The sequence below is a fragment of the Pongo pygmaeus genome, chromosome 7 (genome assembly GCF_028885625.2).
Source record: "Pongo pygmaeus isolate AG05252 chromosome 7, NHGRI_mPonPyg2-v2.0_pri, whole genome shotgun sequence".
Lineage (NCBI taxonomy): Eukaryota > Metazoa > Chordata > Mammalia > Primates > Hominidae > Pongo > Pongo pygmaeus.
Window position 1 is genome coordinate 59,272,849 of NC_072380.2, and position 17,697 is coordinate 59,290,545.

General features: G+C 40.4%; 1 protein-coding gene and 1 long non-coding RNA gene across 23 annotated transcripts in view; one reads left to right on the forward strand and one right to left on the reverse strand.

Moving 5' to 3' along the window:
* The window catches only part of SPIDR (scaffold protein involved in DNA repair), a 491,719-nt gene that overhangs the window by 395,739 nt on the left and 78,283 nt on the right, over window positions 1-17,697 (forward strand). Inside the window, exon 1 of one of the 21 annotated variants that reach the window (XM_054498111.2) lies at window positions 12,861-12,969. The exons of the other annotated variants lie outside the window; for them this stretch is intronic. Coding sequence (XP_054354086.1) covers window positions 12,911-12,969 — 59 coding nt within the window. The 5' untranslated portion in view covers window positions 12,861-12,910. Of the gene's footprint in view, window positions 1-12,860; window positions 12,970-17,697 lie in introns of those variants that run through there. 21 annotated transcript variants of the gene reach the window in all.
* The window catches only part of LOC129042302 (uncharacterized), a 74,573-nt gene that overhangs the window by 46,541 nt on the left and 10,335 nt on the right, over window positions 1-17,697 (reverse strand). The gene's annotated exons all lie outside the window — the stretch shown is intronic.

Genomic DNA, 17,697 nt, shown 5'->3' on the forward strand with positions numbered 1-17,697 from the left:
TACGGCATCCTCCAACCCCTGTCCTCAAGCCATACTCCAGCCTTGGCCTCCCAAAGCACTGGTGATACAGGTGTGAGCCACTGTGCCCAGCCAGACTAATCAATTTTGACTTTTCTCTGTACTACTTGCTATATCCAAGCATGAACTTGTGTTATTTTTGAATATTTTTTATTTCTGTGATGTAAGATTTGTTATAGATTCATTCCTGCTGTATATCTCAAGCAAGATTCAATTCGATGCATTTACTTGAGTGCCTACTATAAATGAGACATTTTAAAACAGTATGGCCATTACAAATATATGTTTAATTATAGTGAGTAGTAAGTGCTTAAAGTAATAATGCTAAGCTTTAATAGTTCTTGAAACTTAAGTAAAAGGTAGTGGTACTAACACAAGCATGAAGGAGTGCCACATGTGGCTGGAGTGCTGCTGGGCTCCCCTGCAGCCTCTCAAGGGAGGACGATGAACACTCAAGGGATGGACCAACTGAAGCAGGGAAACTTGGCCACTTACTGCCTGACACAGAAGCCCAGCTGTCTGCTGCATCTTACCCAGCCCACCATATGTAAGAACTGGTTGAGATGACATTGAATTCCCTAAACTTCTGGGTGCTCAGTGGTGAACTGAGATGGAATACCTGCCAGCAGCTGGGCAGAGGGAAGAAAGCCAGCACTCTGGGAAGGTAGGCTTCACCTACTTACATCCTAATGGGGACTAACAGTGGCAGCAGAGCTGTGCAGAGCCTCGGGCCCTGGCATGGTATTCCAGCTAGAGTGGACCCTGCGTACGTGTGGGAGCAGCCCTGGCATTCAAGGATTTGCATTGAAGGCCTTGGTTGAGGATGCTGTGAAGGCAGCCACTGTGTGTATGGAACAGTGACTTTGTGGGTCAAGAATTCGACATGTGGCCGGGCACGGTGGCAGACACCTGTAATCCCAGCACTTTGGGAGGCCGAGGCAGGCGGATCACGAAGTCAGGAGATCAAGACCATCCTGGCTAACACGGTAAAACTAAACTAAAAATACAAAAGTTAGCCGGGTGTGGTGGCGGGCGCCTTTAGTCCCAGCTACTCGGGAGGCTGAGGCAGGAGAATGGTGTGAACCCAGGAAGTGGAGGTTGCAGTGAGCCCAAGATCGTGCCACTGCACTCCAGCCTGGGCGACAGAGCAAGACTCCATCTCAAAAAAAAAAAAAAAAAAAAAAAGAACTTGACATGTGCTTGCTATGTGAGGCCAGTGAGTGAACCCGCACTCTGAGGCTCAGCATTTATAGTCAAGACAGCCCGCTGACTTCTTTGGGACCTGTCGTAAACTCTTCCAAAGTGTTAATGTTTTTCGTATGCAAAAAAGCTCACCAATAAAAGAAGAAACTTTAGGGAAGGTTGAAAAGCAACTGTGGACTGGCCACGGTGACTTATCCCTTTAATCCCAGCACTTTGGGAGGCAGGAGGATTGCTTGAAGCCAGGAGTCTGAGACCAGCCTGGGCAACAAAGTGAGACCCCCATCTCTACTAAAAATTTAAAAATTAGCTGGGCATGATGGTGCACGCCTATGGTCTTAGCTACTTGAGAGGCTGAGGCAAGAGGATCATTTGAGGCCAGGAGCTCAAGGCTGCAGTGAGCCATGATGGCAGCAGAGTGAGACCCTGTCTCTAAATAAATAAATAAATAAAGGGAAAAACAATGGGATTTGATAGAAGACAGGAACATGTACAGATATTGCAAATTTGGGAAATTATGAAGATCTTAATCATACATATGGATTCTAGCATATGGACTGTTATTGACTGAATCTGGATTATTTTAGTTGATTCTACTTTGTTCTACTGCATTGAAAATCATTGTTAGTATATTTAGTCTTCTCAGCTAACATCTTATACCTAGATAACTGTCGAGGTTTATAAAGGCCTTAAAACGTGAATAATACCTACACAACTGTGGAATGCTTTTTTTTTAACTGAATGTATTGTAAGTCAAATTCAGTCCATATCTAAAGTCTGAAAATTTTAATATTCAGATGACTAATAGGTATAACTCTTTAGCTTCTAGTGTGCATTCTGTAGTATTTGCCATACTTCTATAACTGCAACTTCTATTTTATTTATTTTAATTTTTTATTTGTTTGTTTTGAGACAGTCTTGTTCTCTTACCCAGGCTGAAGTGCAGTGGTGCAATCACAGCTCACTGCAGCCTTAGTCTCCCATTGCTCAAGCAATCCTCCCACCTCAGCCACCAGAGTAGCTGGGACTTAAGGCACATATCACCATACCTGGCTAGTGTTGTTGTTGTTGTTGTTGTTGTTTTCTAGAGACGGGGTTTCATCATCTTGCCCAGCCTGCTCTCAAACTCCTAGGCTCAAGTGATCCTCCCACCTTGACCTCCCAAAGTTCTGGGATTACAGGCATGAGCCATTGTGCCTGACCGCAACTTCTATTTTAGAGAAAGCTGCAACTCAATAATTAGTGGAATATTTCCTATGTATATTATATACACAAAAAAGCATTTGCCTTGAAAAACCTAAACTGTGTATTCAAAAGCTTTAATATGAACAGTATTATTCAAAATGGAAAGACTTTCATTCCTGCCCTCATGAAATAGAAATTCAGCTATATTTGATCCTGACTATAGAATATTACTAGAGATTGGGTTTTTTTATGTTATGTTTTGTTCAACTAGATACACCTTTTTGAGGTCATTCATATAGTTAGTGACATGTAAATGCTTTTTAAGTACACTGTTTAAACAGTATCAGCAGAGGCTTCGGGTATGATGTTCACATTTCTGGAACCTATGGGCTGTACCCTCAGTCTGTCCTGGAACCTCTGCATTCCACCCTCAGTCTGTCCTGGCTGCTGTGAAGATGGAGTGCTGGTGGCTGGTCCTTAGCAGTCACTCCACCTCACACTCAAGTTTAGCCACATGGCCAAGCCAGTACTGGGGTGTTTATCAAGGAAGAAGGGCCCTGGGGATTGCAGGCTCCACTTTCTGCCTCCCCAACCATCCCCTTACTTGCATACCTGGCAGGAAGGGTTAGGTAGGACAGCCAAGCACAGCATAAATCTGAACGGAAGCTGATGTCAGGTCTCTCTCCTTCTTAGCCGTGCCCCACAGCTGTGCCCCACTATCACGCAAGGTGTTTCATGTGGCACATTCTGTGATGATGAGGTAATCATGTTACTTTCATTTACTGAGTGCTTGCTAGGCATTACAAAATTTGGAAGCACCTCCTCATGTTGGGTTTAGGAATATTGAGCAATGAACAAAACAGACAAGGGGCCGGCTCTCCGGAATAAAGTAAATAAGATCATTTTCAATTGGTTTGTAGCCAGGTAACCTTGGACAAATTACGTTATACTTCACTTTTCTCATTTGTAAAATGGAGGTTATGATGGTATCTCCTTATGTGATTGATATATTAATGAGATAATACTCAAAAAGCACTTAGAACAGGTCCTAGTACATGGTGAATGCTAAGTGCTCAAAAAGCACTCCCAATTATTATGAGACATAACACTGTGTGCCATGATATGGAGTAACCTGGGTAGGAGCATCAAGGTCACCTTGGAATGAGCAGTGAGGGGAAGCTGAGAAGGGAGAGCTTCAAGGTGAAACCTAACGGACGAAGTGGAGTCAGCCATGAAAAGCTCCAGGAGACACACTTTCCACGCAAAGACACCAGCTATTGCAAAGAAAAGGATGGACTTGCTGTGTTCTAGGAGCAGAAGAGAGACCAGTGTACCTGGGTTGTAGAGATATACCCAGGGGCTGAGACAGATGATTAGCACAGAGAAGAGCCAGGTGCCAGAAGTTTAGACTTCATTCCAAGGACAGTGAGAAGCCTTTAAGGTTTTCAGCATGAGATACATGTGATCCAGTCTGTGCTTTGGAAAGATCACTCCAGCTGCTCCAGATCAAATGGAATGTGGAGGTACAAGAGTAGCAACAGGAAACAAGTTAAGCTATTTCAAAAATCCAGCCAGGTCAGACTGACGACCTGGACCAGAGTGCTTATGGTGAAAAGCAGAAAGGTTCAGGGTCTGTTTTAGAGATATGGTTTACAGTAACAGCTAAAAAATCGGATGTGGGATGATAGGAAGTGGGGGCTCAAGGATGACTGTGAGGTTGTTGGACTGGTGGTGGTGTGGTGGTTATTGAGGTGAGAGGTGACTAGGGGAGGCCAGAGTTCTAGTGATGGCCTTGTTGAGGTGGAGACCTGTAAGATGGAGACCTGTAAGACACCAAGCTGAAGAAGTCAAATTGGATATGCGCTCACCGTGGAGGAGAGAGGTAAGCACGTGAAGGCCAGGCACTGGACCCAGGAAGGAATTATCTTCTCTAGTCTTTATAAAAACACTGTAAGATAAATAACATCTAGCTATGGGAAACAGAAATTAATGAAAGCCACTTTCTAAGGTTAATTTTAAGTTAAAGGATTTTTTTCACCTTAAAGTAGTAGATAGACCAGTGGAATAGAGAGTCCCAAATATATACAGGAATTTAGTTAATAATACATTTCAAAGCAATAGGGAAAGATGAACCATTCAATAAATAGGTAAGGACAGTAGGTTAGCCATCTGGAAAAAGAAATGAATTCGATTTATACTTTAATCTTACACCAAGATAGATTACAAATGAATCAAAGATTTAAAAACTGAAATCGTAAAAGTTCTAGAAGAAATAGTGGGAGAAGTATCTTGAGGTGGAAGTTTTTTCTGTGATTCAACATCCATGGATCCAAAAGAAAAAATTAAGCCTACATGACAAAATTAAAAGTTAAATGACAAATTGAGAATATATATGTATGATTTGTATTACAAAGAGCCACTCTTTCTAGTACATGAGGTACTCATAGAAATTAGTAGGGAAGACTGACAACTCAGTATAAAAATGGGCAAAGGGTATGAATACACAGTTCATAAAAGGAAAAGATGCTCAATGTCTCATGATAAAAAATATGAATTAAAATAACACTATTATTTTTCCCCTACCAATTTTGCAGAAATCTAAAATTTTAGTAACTTTCGTTTGGTGAGGCTGAGGGGCAGTAAACACTCTTCCTTTGGTGGAGGGAGAGTACATTGTCACCACTCCAGAGAGAGCACCTTGGCATGTGTATATACAGATGTATGTGTGTGAATTTTAAACAGGTCAGCTCTTTGACCCAGCACTTCTACTTCTTGGAATTTATCCAACAGATATACTTGTGTATATATGAAATACAAGCTTATTCCTTGCCCCATTCTTTGTGATAGCGAGTGGAAATGGCCTGAAGGTCAGCATTAGGAAATTAAAAATTATGGCACTTGCTCATAGTAGAATACTATGCAGCTCTCTATGTGGCTACAAGAAGAATGAGAAAACAATGAACTGTCACAGAAAAATCTATGACATTGGTTACATTGAAGGAATGGTGGGATGCTTGAAATGGGCTATATTCCTTGAATATATAGAGAGAAACTTTAGAAGCGTATGTGAGAAACAAGTAACAGTGATTATCTGTGAGGGGTAGCTGGGAACTAGAGGATGGAGGACGGGAGCTGGAGGGAGGGAAACTTGTCACTATGTACCTTTAAATTTTGAATTATATATATTAATCAGAAAAATGAAAGGACTTTATATATAGTTATTTATCTTGAAATTTTTAGCCGTTATATATATTTTGGAAAGCAGTATATACAGCAATAATGTTATACTTTTTGACCCAATACTCCCTAGAAATTTAATTCATGAAAACTAAACAAAAACTACACATAAACGCTGTTCTTCTTCATGGTAGCAATACCTATAATAATGGGGAAAATAGAAGCAACCTAAACGTCAGTGTGGGGGATTATTTAATTGAATATGACATACAGCATGATATAATGTTAAGCAACTGTGTAATATAATTAAGAAGACCATGCTGAAACATTTATCCATTCAACAAATATTTATTGTGTGCCTACTGTGTATCAAGCATTGTTCTAGGTGTTAGGGATACAGCAAGAAATAAGAGCCAAAATAAATATATAAATCCATACACCATTGGAACTGCCATTATTTGGGGGAAGACTGGCCACAGACCAATAGATATAATGTAAGAAAGTAAGACCAGGCGCCGTGGCTCACGCCTGTAATCCCAGCACTTTGGGAGGCTGAGGTGGGTGGATCCCCTGAGATCAGGAGTTCGAGACCAGCCTGGCCAACATGGTGAAAAACCCATCTCTACTAAAAATACAAAAATTAGCCAGGCATGTTGGTGCACGCCTATAATCTCAGCTACTCAGGAGGCTGAGGCAGGACAATCGCTTGAACTCAGGCGGCAGAGGTTGCAGGAGCTGAGATTACGCCATTGCACTCCAGCCTGGGTGACAGAGTGAGACTCCATCTCAAAAAAAAGAAAGAAAGAAAGAAATGATGGTTACAACTTCAAATAAAGCAAGATGAGGGACAGTGAAGGTGGAGGGCTGCTATTTTTACATAAGACTCAAGGAAAGCCTCACTGAGAAGGTAATACTTGAATGGAGATGGGTGACTAAGTCATGTAAATGTGTAGGGAGAGCATCTCAGCAGGGAGATCTGGTACTTGAGGATGCAAGAAGGGATCTGTTTGGCATGTTTGTGGAATGACAAGGAGGCCAGTGTTTCTGTGCATCACATACATGAAGGTCAGAGAGGTAGAAATGGTAGGGTTGGGACTCTGATCATGAGGAGGTCTAGAAAGCCATGATAATAAGGCCTTTGAATTTTATTCCACGTGTGATACAAAGCCATTAAAAATTCTGGAACCCCTGTAGAAGTGATTCTAAATGACTGTGTGAGAAGCAAGAGAGTCTGAGTCCTCCATTAGGGCAAGCTGGTGGATAAAGACATGGTGCAGAACTGGAGATATCCAAGAGGTAGAAAGGTAATTCAACTTAGCACTCTGAATGATTGGATGTGGGAGGTGGAGAAAAGGGAGGGATCCAGAAGGATTCTAAGGTTTGGGCAACAAGATGAATGGTGATACCATTAAATGAGACAGAAAATTCAGGAGGGAGAACAGAGTTGGAGAGAGCTGAGATGATGGTTTTAAACATGTTGAGTTTGTTGAGGGACCTGTGAGTCACAAATACCAAAAGGGAGAAAAGTAAAATGAACCCTGTCATGTTTGATCAGAATTAGGGTAGTATAAACTCGTACTTTTCAAGATGGATGGGTGAATGAATAGAAGTCAGTGTGTGTTTGTGTGAGAGGGTGTATGTGTGCACACACTTCCCAGCTCTACTAAGAGGCTCTGAGACAGTGATACATCAGTAGCAATGAGCACACCTAGTGCCAGATAGTAGCTTCTAAATACCTGAAGGGAATTGGCAAAGTGACTGATTCCAAGTTTGGATGAGATAAAATACAAGATGAGCCTTGAAATCTTGTTATGTTAGAAAGCAAGAATGTTCTCAAAGAATGATGGGGACATCAAAAAGAAAAAGGTCACCGAAGCTAGCTTGAAAGAGTCCCCAACTAGCCAAATCTGGGGCAATTCATGCATCAAAATAAGGGATAGTTATGGATTATAAACCATTCAGTAAGACTCCATGAGTCACACTGATACAAAAACAAATGAAAAATAATTTAAGAAAATTAATGAATTGGAAATTTGATAAGGAATAGGATATTAGACGGTTTCACAGTATCTCCTACACAATGTTTTTTAACTTCAAAAGGGAAAAGAGTAACTTATAGTTGAGAAGCCTGACAGACGTCACCTTAAGTTTTAAAAAGTGAACATCATTAAGTATTGGGACAAATTAAAATAATGTAATTATTTTAATACACAGAATGTAATTAGAAGCCGGCCCAGGATGCACACCTATAGTCCCAGCCACTCAGGACGCTGAGGTGAGAGGATCACTGGAGCCCAGGAGTTTGAAGTTGTAGTGCACAATGATCATTCCTGTGAATAGCCACTATACTCTAGCCTAGGCAGCGTAGAAAGAGCCTGTCAAGAAAAAGTGGAAAGAACGCAAAAAAAAAAAAAAAAAGCACACAGCATCACTTCTGTGTTATTTTTACCAATGATACATCAACTGAATCCCACAATGAGAAGAAATCAGACAAACCCAAAATGAGGGTTCATGCTTTACAGAATACCTGAACTGTTTCCTTCCAAAGTGTCAGGGTTATGAAAGTCAAGGAAAGACTGAGGAACCATTCCAGATTGCAGAGTATTAAGAGACATGACAACTAAATGCAGCCCGATTCTGAACTATCTCCTTTTGCTATACAGGACATTACCAGGGCAATGGGTGAAACATGAGTGGGTAGGAAGATTAGGTGGAGGGAAGATCAGGGTTCATGTCCTCCTCTTATGGCTGTAGAGCGATTATATGGGAAAAAGTCCTTATTTGTAGGAAAAACACACAAAAGTATTTGGGAATGAAGGGGTATCATGTCAGGAAGTTACCCTCAAATAATTCAGGGGAAAAAAACATGATTTTTACTGTATTTAGAACATTTTAGTAAATTTGAGATTTAAAACTTTTTAAAGGGATGGTTTAACATATACAGGTCAATAAATATGATACATCACATTAACAAAATAAAAAAACAAAAATCATATGATCATTTTAATAGATGCAGAAAAAGCATTCAATAAAGTCCAGCATCCCTTTATGATAAAAACTCTCCACAAACCTGGCATAGAAGAGATATACCTCACAGTAATAAAAACCATATATGACGAACCCACAGCCAACATCATACTGAATGGGGAAAAGCTAGCTGAAAGCATTCCCCTTGATAACTGGAACAAGACAAGGATGTCCACTGTCACCCTTCTATTCAACATAGTACTGGGAGTACTAGCCAGAACAATCAGGCTACAGAATTAAAGGGCACCCAGATTGGAAAAGAGGAAGTCAAACTGTTACTGTTTGCCACTGATATGATTGTATATCTAGAAAACCCTAAAGACTCCTCCAAAAGACATCTAGATTTGATAAACAAATTCAGCAGAGTCTTAGAGTACAAAATCAATGTACAAAAATCAGTAGCACTGCTATACACCAACAATGACCAAGCTGGGAATCAAATCAAGAACCCAGTCTTTCTTACAATAGCTGCAAAAATTAAAATAAAATACTTAGGAATATACTTAACCAAGGAGGTGAAAGATAAAGAGAACCACAAAACACTGCTGGAAATGATCATAGATGACAGAAACAAATGTAAACACGTCTCATCTCATGGATTGGAAGAATGACTATCATGAAAATGGTCGTGCTGCCCAAAGCAACCTACAGATTTAATGCGATTCCTATCAAAATACCAACATCATTTTTCACAGAATTAGAAAAAACAGTCCTAAAATTCATAGGCACCAAAAAAGAGCCTGAATAGCCAAAGCAATAGTAAGCAAAAAGAATAAACCTGGAGGTGTCACGTTACCTGACTTCAAATTATACTATAAGGCTATAGTTACCAAAACAGCATGGTGCTGATATAAAAGTAGATACACAGACCACTGGAAAAGAATAGAGAGCCCAAGAAATAAGGCCAAATACTTACAGTTAATGGGTCTTCAACAAAGCATATGAAAACATAGATTAGGGGAAGGACACCCTATTTAATCAATGGTGATGGGAAAACTGAAAAGCCACATGGAGAGGAATGAAACTGGATCCTCATCTCTCACCTTATACAAAATAAACTCAAGATGGATCAAAGACTTAAATCTAAGACCTGAAACCATAAAAATTCTAGAAGATAACCCAGGAAAAACTCTTCTGGACATCCCCTAAGCAAAAAATTCATGGCTAAGAACCCAAAAGCAATTACAACAAAGACAAAAATAAATAAGTGGGACCTAATTAAGAAGCTTCTGCACAGCAACAGAAATAATCATCAAACAGACAACTCACAGAATGAGAGAAAATATTTGTAAACTATGCATCTGACAAAGGACTAATATCTAGAATCTACAAAAAACTCAAGCAAATCAGCAAGGAAAAAAGAGAAAGACAAGTAATCCCATCAAAAAGTAGGCAAATGACATAAATAGATATTTCTCAAAAGATGATTTACAAATGGCCAACAAACATGAAAAAATGCTCAACATCACTAATTATCAGGGAAATCCAAATTAAAACCGCAGTGAGATAGCACCTTACCCCCTCAAGAATGGACATTATTTTGAAAGTTAAAAAACAATAGATACTGGAATGGACGTGGTGAAAGGGGAATGCTTATACACTACTGGTGGGAATGTAAATTAGTACAGGTCTATGGAAAACAGTATGGAGATTCCTTAAAGAGCTAAAAGTAGATCTACTATTTGATTCAACATTCCCACTGCTGGGTATCTATCCCAAAAGAAAAGTAAATCGTTGTATAAAAAAAGACACCTATACACATATATTTATTGCAGCACAATTCACAATTACAAAGATAGGGAACCAACCTAAGTGACCATCCATCACACAATGAGTAGATAAAGAAAAATTACTATACACACCATGGAATACTTCTCAGCCATAAAAAAAGAACAAAATAATGGCTTTTGCAGCAGCTTGGATGGAGCTGGAGGCCATTATTCTAAATGAAGTAACTCAGGAACGGAAAACCAAATACTGTATGTTCTCACTTATAAATGGGAGCTAAGCTGCCAGCACACAGAGGCATACAAAGTGATATAATGGACTACAGAGACTTAGATGGGGGAGAGTGGGAGAGGGTGAAGAATAAAAAACTACATATTGGGTACACTGTACACTACTCGGGTGATGGGTGCACTAAAACCTCAAAATCTCAGACTTCAACACTATACAATTCATCTGTGTAACCAAAAATCGCTTGTACCCCCAAAAGCTATTGAAATTTTTAAAAAATAAATAAGGGTCAGAAATTAAATAAATAAAAACTTTTTTAAATGATCAGAAAAGTGAGTAGGAGGCAGTCAAATGGAAATGTGAGGCCCACACTTTCTCAAAGGTTGGCAGGAAGGTTGGCAGGAAAGAGAGACATACGCTCCCAGCAGAGACTGCACTGAGCATTTGGAGCCAATGTGTAGAGAGGGAAGAGATACACCTAGGCTAGGTGGTGAGCACTGCAAAGCAAAGTCCTAGAGGCCGTGTTTTGCTGGGCACCGAGGTCCAGTGGAAAGAGCAGGCTGGGCAGGCAGCAGGAGGATGTCAGCTGGGCACGGCAGGCAGTTCCAAGGTGGGTGGGCTGGAAACAAAACTAATTCCTACCTGGGAACCTTCCTTCTCTCTGAGAAATAGAGTTGTCTTCTAGAAGTGGCCATTGTCTGCTGTCTTAAGTACAGTATACTGAATATGGTTCGTCTTCAAATTTGAAATTACTTCACTGAAAAATGTATCAAAACAATTTAATATTTCTCAGTGATATTGTTCCTAAAACAGGTTTTCTTAGGATTGCAGAATTTACAAAATTACCATTGATACTTGAAAAAGAAGAAAGCCTTGTATGTATGCATTTGCCAAGGCAGTTTGATTTTTTATTTGGTAGGGTCAGAGCAGGTAGAACGTGTATGCATACTTCACAAAAAACAGGTGATTTATAAGCCATTGCATTAGACAGGACTGGTTTCCAAGCCAGTTAGTCAGCTTAGAATGTGAAACCCTGACTCAGAAGCGAATCACCTAAGGATGATTCAACACTGTGTTTCCTGTTGTGCTAGTAGGCCCACTACAGTAGTGGTTTACCCCCACCTCACCCAGTTCATTAGACGCTAATCTAGTCCCACACTGGAACTACAGAGCCTGAAGACTATATAAGCAACTGTCTTCTCATTCTCCTTAGACTGTCCATGACTGATGCCACTCACCAGGCACAGGAGGGATGCTAATCCATTCCATGGAGTGGAGCCTCAGGGTTTACAGGCTTTATTCCCTCCAAGAACCCTGCCTCTGAAAGCCTGTGTGAGTCTTGTGTGGGCCAACATGCCCTTTGATGGCCCAAGGGAAGCTGTAGGACACTAACTTACCCATGGCACCACCAAAACCTGCATCCCCAGGCCCATGTCTTGTTCCTTACTCTATACCCAGTTACAAACTCTTGACCTCTCAGGTTTCAGTGATGAATAGGCATGGGAAAGTAGGAATACCAAATGGCCTCTCATTTGGTAGTCGGTTGGGGAATGCATGAGAGAAAATAAGACCATAGTGTGCCCAGGGATGCTGAGCTGATGGCACATTTTGAGCAATAAGCTTTCTTAGTGTAGATCCCTCCTTCCTCGCTCTTTTTTTTTTTTTTTTTTTTTTTTTTTGTATTTTTAGTAGAGACGGGGTTTCACCATGTTAGCCAGGATAGTCTCGATCTCCTAACTTCATGATCCGCCCGCCTCGGCCTCCCAAAGTGCTGGGATTCTCTCTTTTCCTTCATTGTTCTTGTCCTAATTTACAACTTCGCTAAGTTCTTCCTTTCCCACTTGTATACTTTGTAGCAATATATGTTTTGGTTTGTGAACTACCTCGTATTGTCCCCAAGGGCAGGAACTATGTCTTATGTCCCTTTTCCCCAGGAAGGCTAAATAAATGCCTGTTGATTAACTCAACTTGGTGTAACAAACATATATTATCTATAATGCATAAGTCTCTGAGCTAAGGGCTCTGACAGGTATATACGGAATAAGAAATAAGATCTCTGCCTTCAAGAAACTTCCAAGAGAGAGAAAAGAGCTCCTCAAGTTATTATAATACATAGTAAATGTGATGAGAACTAAAAGACAAAAAAAAAAAAAAACACTTTTAATGCAAAGGAAAAAGGGGAATAAGAGAAGTCTTCATATAAGACATGGAGTTTCAGTTTAACTTTGAAAAATGATACTTAGATGAGTGGGAGTGGCAAGGACTATCAGATTCCATGAGGGGAACAGGCGGGAGCCAAGACAGATAGGGGCGTGGTAGCAGCATCTTGATCTTCTTAGGCCCCACCATGTGTGTACCAAGAGGCATGCAGGAGCCACTGGGATACTCCCAAAGTTCTCTGGCCAGGTGAGTGACATGATTAACTCTATTCGATAAGAAGGAGCACTGTAGCAGCAACCTGCGGGAGGGGTTAGAAGAAAGGAAAGAACGGGTTAAGAGACAGGTTGGGAAGCACCTGCCTAATCCATGTAGGTGGCATGAAGGGCCACAAGCAAGACAAGACCATGACAGTGGGGATGAGGAAGAGAATATTAAAAAGGTGATGCAGAGGGAAAATAGACAGGTTACAGCAACTGGATGTGAAAGGAAATAGAGTACTCCCAGGTTTTGAGACTCAGTGACTGGGAGAACAGTGGGGCATTCTTCAAGAGGGATCTCTGCATAATGATGGTAAAGTAACAGATCTAGAGAAAGAGAGATACTGGCCAGTTACATTAGCTCTGTATTCATTGGCCTAAATAAATGCAGCAGTGATTTTATTCTGTGTACCCTAGGAAATATAGATGCACTCATATAACTCTTTGCCAATGATAAACTAAAACTCTGGTTGATCTTCTTGAGAAGGTTTAGACTCTTTTCTTTCTTAAAGACCTACACTCATATAAGACATTATCTTTTAATATGACTGGCATGATATATATGTTCTTTTTTTTTATACTTTAAGTTTTAGGGTACATGTGCACAATGTGCAGGTTTGTTACATATGTATACATGTGCCATGTTGGTGTGCTGCACCCAGTAACTCGTCATTTAACATTAGGTATATCTCTAAATGCTATCCCTCACCCCTCCTCCCACCCCACAACAGGCCCCTGTGTATGATGTTCCCCTTCCTGTGTCCATGTGTTCTCATTGTTCAATTCCCACCTATGAGTGAGAACATGCGGTGTTTGGTTTTCTGTCCCTGCGATAGTTTGCTGAGAATGATGGTTTCCAGCTTCATCCATGTCCCTACAAAGGACATGAACTCATCCTTTTTTATGGCTGCATAGTATTCCATGGTGTATATGTGCCACATTTTCTTAATCCAGTTAATCATTGTTGGACATTTGGGTTGGTTCCAAGTCTTTGCTATTGTGAATGGTGCCGCAATAAACATACGTGTGCATGTGTCTTTATAGCAGCATGATTTATAATCCTTTGGGTATATACCCAGTAATGGGATGGCTGGGTCAAATGGTATCTCTAGTTCTAGATCCCTGAGGAATCGCCACACTGACTTCCACAATGGTTGAACTAGTCCACAGTCCCACCAACAGTGTGAAAGTGTTCCTATTTCTCCACATCCTCTCCAGCACCTGTTGTTTCCTGACTTTTTAATGATCGCCATTCTAACTGGTGTGAGATGGTGTCTCATTGTGGTTTTGATTTGTATTTCTCTGATGGCCAGTGATGATGAGCATTTTTTCATGTGTCTGTTGGCTGCATAAATGTCTTCTTTTGAGAAGTGTTCATATCCTTCACCCACTTTTTGATGGGGTGGTTTGTTTTTTTCTTGTAAATTTGTTGGGGTTCATTGTAGATTCTGGATATTAGCCCTTTGTCAGAGGAGTAGATTGCAAAAATGTTCTCCCATTCTGTAGGTTGCCTGTTCACTCTGATGGTAGTTTCTTTTGCCGTGCAGAAGCTCTTTAGTTTAATTAGATCCCATTTGTCAATTTTGGCTTTTGTTGCCATTGCTTTTGGTGTTTTAGACATGAAGTCCTCGCCCATGCCTATGTCCTGAATGGTATTGCCTAGGTTTTCTTCTGGGGTTTTTATGGTTTTGGGTCTAACATTTAAGTCTTTAAAGATATATATGTTCTTAAAAAGGCGTAATACCTTACATTTTTGGACCATTGATTTTTGACATGGATGTCAGGCAATTCAATGGAGAAAGAAGAGTCATTCCAATCAATGGTTTTGGAATGACTAGGTATCCACATATAAAAGAATTAAGGTGGAGCCCTGCCTCATACCATACACAAAAATTACTGCAAAATGAATCACAGACCTAATGTAAGAACTAAATTTCTCAGAAGATAATGTAGGACTGTATCTTCCTAACCTTACCTATTAGGCAATGGTTTCTTAGATGTGACACCAACATCATAAACAACAAAAGAAAAAATACATAAATGAGACTTCATCAAAATTAAAAACTTTAACGTCTCAGAAAACAAATTTGCAAATCACTAGTCTTATAAGGGACTTGTATCCAGAATATGTAAAGAACACTTACTACTCAACAATAAAAAGATACCCAAATAAAAGATGGTTAAAAAATTTAAATAGACATTTATTCAAAGATATGCAAATGGACAGTAAGCACATGATGATCAACATCATTAGATACTAGGGAAATGCAAATAAAAACCACAATGAGATACCACTTCACAGTCACTAGGATGGCAATAATAAAAAGAAGGACAATACCAAGTGTGGATGAATTCAGATGTGGAGAAGCTGGAATCTTTGCACACTACTAGTGAGAATGCAAAATGTTGCAGCCATTTTGAGAAACAGTCTGGCAGTTCTGCAAAAAGTTAAACATGGAATTACCATGTAACCCAGAATTTTCACTCCTAGGTATATACTCTTGAGAATTGAAAACATATATCCATGTAACTTCTACAGAGTTGCTCCATAGCAACATTACTCATAATGCAAAAATGTCAAAACAACTGCAATGTCTGTCAGCTGATAGAAGATAAATAAATGTGATATATCCATGTAATGGAATATCATTCAGCAACAAAAAGGAATGAAACACTGATCCATGCTATAACATGAGTGAACCTAGAAAACATCATGCTAAGTGAAAAGAAGCTAGACATAGAAGGCCACATATCATATGAGTCCATTTATGTGAAATAACTAGAACAGGCAAATCCATAGAGGCAGAAATCCAATCAATTGTTGCCAGGGACTCAGGGGAGGGGAGAATAGGAGTAACTGATGGATGGAGGTTTCCTTTTAGGATGATAAAAATATCCTGGAATTAGATAGTGCTGATGGTTGCAGAACATTGTGAATGTACTTAATGCCACTGTGGTACACTTTAAAAGGATTAAAATGGTAAATTTTATGTTACATGTATTTTGCTACAATATAAACAGGTCCATTCTATGGTATGTGAATTATACCTCAGTAAAGCTGTTATAAAAATAAAAGGCATAATAGCTTGTTTTAATTACCAGGGAATCGTGCTGAGAAAAAAAAAAAAATCCAATCCCAAAAATTGTATACTGGGTGATTCAATTTTTATAACATTTTTGAAATGGCAAAAATTTTAGAAGAGAGGACAGATGAATGTTTTTCTGATGTTAGTCATGAGGGTTGGGAGATGGAAGGAGGTGGGTTATTAAAGGGCAGCCTGAGGGACCCTTATGGTGATGGAACTGTTCAGTATTTTGACTGTGGTAGAAGGTACAGGATCCTACACAGGTGATAAAACTGTATCAAACTAAATATGTGACACACATACAAGTAAAAGAGCAACAGGTTTTATCAATGTCAATATCCTAGTTGTGATATTGTACTATTGTTTACTAGTACATATAGTTTATACTATTGGGGTAACTGGGTAAAGTGTACAGGAGTTCTTTCTGTGGTATTTCTTAGGACTGCATGTGACTCTACAATTAACTCAATAAAAATTTCAATTAATAAAAAGGCAGGCTTGAAGCAATGGCTCTTGCCTCCAATCCCAGCACTTTGGGAAGTCAAGGCAGGTGGGAAGTCAAGGCAGGAAGATCCCTTGAGCCCATGAGTTCCAGACCAGCCTGAGCAATATAGCGAGACCCCATTTCTACAAAAAATTTAAAAATTTAGCTGGACACAGTAGCACAGGCCTTAGTCCCAGCTGTTTGGGAGACTGCAGTGGAATGATCACTTGAGCCCAGGAGGTTGAGGCTGCACTGAGCCATGATCATGCCACTGCACTCCAGCCTGGGCAACAGATTGAGCCCCTGTCTCAAAAAAAAAAAAAAAGAAAAAGAAAAAAAAGGCAAAAGAGGTATCTTTGAAAACTTGTTCCATGGGTAAAGTCTATCAAATTATATGACGTCTTGGCCGAGTGCCGTGGCTTACACCTGTAATCCCAGCACTTTGGGAGGCCGAGGCGGGCGGATCACCTGAGGTCGGAAGTTGGAGACCAGCCTGACCAACATGGAGAAACCCTGTCTCTACTAAAAATGCAAAATCAGCTGGGTGTAGTGGCACATGCTTGTAGTCCCAGCTACTCGGGGGCTGAGGTAGGAGAATCGCTTGAACCCAGGAGGCAGAGGTTGCAGTGAGCCGAGATTGCGCCATTGCACTCCAGCCTGGGCAGCAAGAGAGAAACTCCTTCTCAAAAAAAAAAAAATAGTTTGATATTCACCGGCAATAAACAAATCAAAGTCCAGACTGGCACCAGTTGTGTCAGCGGTTTGTGTCTTCCTTAAAGACCAAGCTTGCAGCAGGGTTTTGTTATTGTTGTTGTTGTTAATCTCAGCAGCACAATGTTTTTCTAAAATAAAGATGGTGTGTGAGTATGGAAAAGGCCTTTCTCGGCCAGACTTGGTGGCTCACACCTGTAATCCCAGCGCTTTGGGAGGTCGAGGCCAGTGGATCGCCTGAGGTCAGGAGTTCGAGACCAGCCTGGCCAACGTAGTGAAACCCCGTCTCTACTAAAAATACGAAAAATTAGCTGGGCGTGGTGGCAGGCGCCTGTAATCCCAGCTACTCAGGAGGCTAAGGCAGGAGAATCGCTTGGACTGGCGAGGTGGAGATTGCAGTGAGCCAAGATAGCGCTATTGCATTCCAGCCTGATCA